Source organism: Orbicella faveolata, unplaced genomic scaffold (genome assembly GCF_042242905.1).
Source record: "Orbicella faveolata isolate gen_17 unplaced genomic scaffold, um_ofav_v1 contig_13, whole genome shotgun sequence".
Classification (NCBI taxonomy): Eukaryota; Metazoa; Cnidaria; class Anthozoa; order Scleractinia; family Merulinidae; genus Orbicella; species Orbicella faveolata.
The window spans coordinates 17,025,001-17,027,167 of NW_028301540.1; the positions used below are offsets into that span (position 1 = coordinate 17,025,001).

Below are 2,167 nucleotides of genomic sequence, written 5' to 3' on the forward strand. Positions count from 1 at the left end.
TTCGTGAGACACCCAGCTGTACGCACGATTGTGGAGAAGTCGGCTAACCAGTTAAGCGATGCGTGTAAAAAAGGCGAAAACCAAGATATTACAGCAAAGCACGAAGAACTGGCACAGACCATCAATTCAACAGAGCTTGCTGCAAAGATGGAGCAGTTTGATGCAGACCATGAGGATAGTCCACTGTTCAAGTTCACCCGAGGGTACATGGCAATGGTTTTGGAGATGATGACGTTCATCAGAGCCGTGCGGACCGGAGACTGGGATCTTCATCTACAAGCCCTAAAGTTGTTTGTGAAGTACTTCTTTGCGCATGACATGTTAAACTACGCTCGTATGATTCCTGTTTACTTGGCAGAGATGGAGATAATAAAGGAGACCGATCCTGAAATCTACCATGAGTTCCAGAATGGCAACTGGGTGGTGAACAAGAACGCGAACGTAGCATTCTGTGCCGTTGGCGCTGACAACGCGCTTGAACACGTCAACAGATCAATGAAAGTCTCAGGTGGATTGATTGGCATCACGCTGAATCCTACTGCACGCACAAAGTATTTTTTGATTGCACCTGAGTTAGCAAGACTGGCAGAACAAGCCAAGCTGATGGCAGGTACTTCTTCTAAGACACAGACTAGCCATCACAACCTCACCACTGCTGTCAGGTTACGTGAAGAAAGGAACGTCCAGCAGCTGACCACTAGTATTCGACGGTTCACCAACCCCTTCACAGTAGAAGGCCCTGATCTGTTCAACCTAGTGACGAAAGTGCGCATGCCCGAGAAAGTGAAGAAAGATCTCTGCGATCAAAGCGTCATTGGTAACAAGCTGTTCGGAACATTCGTTAAGGAACGGATACAGACAGCCGAGAAGAGCATCTGGGACGTGATGAAGAAGCGCAAGCTCCTAACGTGGAAGACTACTGGGAAAACAGTTAGGGTGGCTACAAAGGATAAGATCATCGAGCTAAAGGAAGATCGATGTCTCTTCGCGCGGATGATGGTAATCTGCAAGTCCCGTCCAGAGATAGACATCAAAGAGGCAGTGGGAGCGTACGAGTTCTCGGTAGTTCCACGATCAATGTTTGCCGCCGATGGCAATATGCTGCACTGTTCCGCAAAGAGCGCCTTGATGAGTATTCTAGAGAAGCTGCCAAGTGACAGATCAGTTGCGCAGGCTGAACCCACTGACCAGTTCGCTAATGCAGATGTGCAGATCAAGGTTTCCATTGTAGATGGTATGGCCGAAGTACAAGCACTGGAAAAACCGGATTGGATCAAGACCTGCTCGGATCTGGCCAATCATTTCACTGTGACGATCTTCGACAAGTACAAGGAGGCAGATGAAATTCGTCTTATTTTCGACAGGTTTGTCACTCGCGCTGATATTTACCTTGTAACCTTTGTGTTTATATTAGATATAATTACTTACATTAGTGGGCACGTTATTCTGCTTTTAGGTGTGATGTACCATTGTCTTTAAAGACCGCAACTCGCGAAATTTCGTCAGGGATGCTTGGAACCTATCAGCTACAAGATTACTGACACCACTCAGATTTCCAAGGTATACTATTAACGGTTTTTCATACAAAAGCAATGATCCTATATATAATGTACTACAAGAAGAATAGGGCCAGATATAGAGGTAAAGACACTAAAACTAGTACACCCTTTCTTATGCAGGTACCGATGAAGAGACTTTTGGCACATGTCAGCACCAAGGATGAACTGACGCAATATCTTGCCAGCAAGACTCTAGAGAAGGGGCGTCAGAATGGTTTGCACGTGGTGGTTGCATGGAGCAGTAAGTGTAGGGCAACACACAAGGATATGGCGTACCTCGATAGCGACCAAGAGGAGGCAGATACCAAAATACTGCTACATGCAGTAGATGCCACCACATCAGGAGCTACGAGTATCAAGATCTTTTCACCGGACACTGACGTGTTTGTACTGGCCCTTAGACGTTACCCGGAGCTATGTGCGGACACTTCATTCGTCACTGGAAGAGGACAGCGCCACCGAACTATCCAGCTTTGTCCAATTGTCCGCGCTTTAGGAGCAGCTAGAACGGCAGCACTACCTGGCTTTCATGCCTGGAGCGGAGCTGATGTCACTGGAAACTTTGCATTTAAAGGAAAGCTGGAATGCTGGAAAGCGTTTCTTGAAGC

The 2,167-nt window shown here is 47.0% G+C and overlaps 1 protein-coding gene across 1 annotated transcript in view; it reads left to right on the top strand.

The window, feature by feature from the left end:
- Positions 1-1,747, top strand: part of LOC149115359 (uncharacterized) — a 3,677-nt gene extending 1,930 nt beyond the window's left edge. The window contains exons 1-2 of the mRNA XM_089284878.1: positions 1-1,560; positions 1,680-1,747. The exon at positions 1-1,560 is cut by the window's left edge and continues 1,930 nt beyond it. Coding sequence (XP_089141004.1) covers positions 1-1,479 — 1,479 coding nt within the window. The 3' untranslated portion in view covers positions 1,480-1,560; positions 1,680-1,747. The remainder of the gene's footprint in view (positions 1,561-1,679) is intronic.
- Positions 1,748-2,167: the final 420 nt, after the last annotated feature.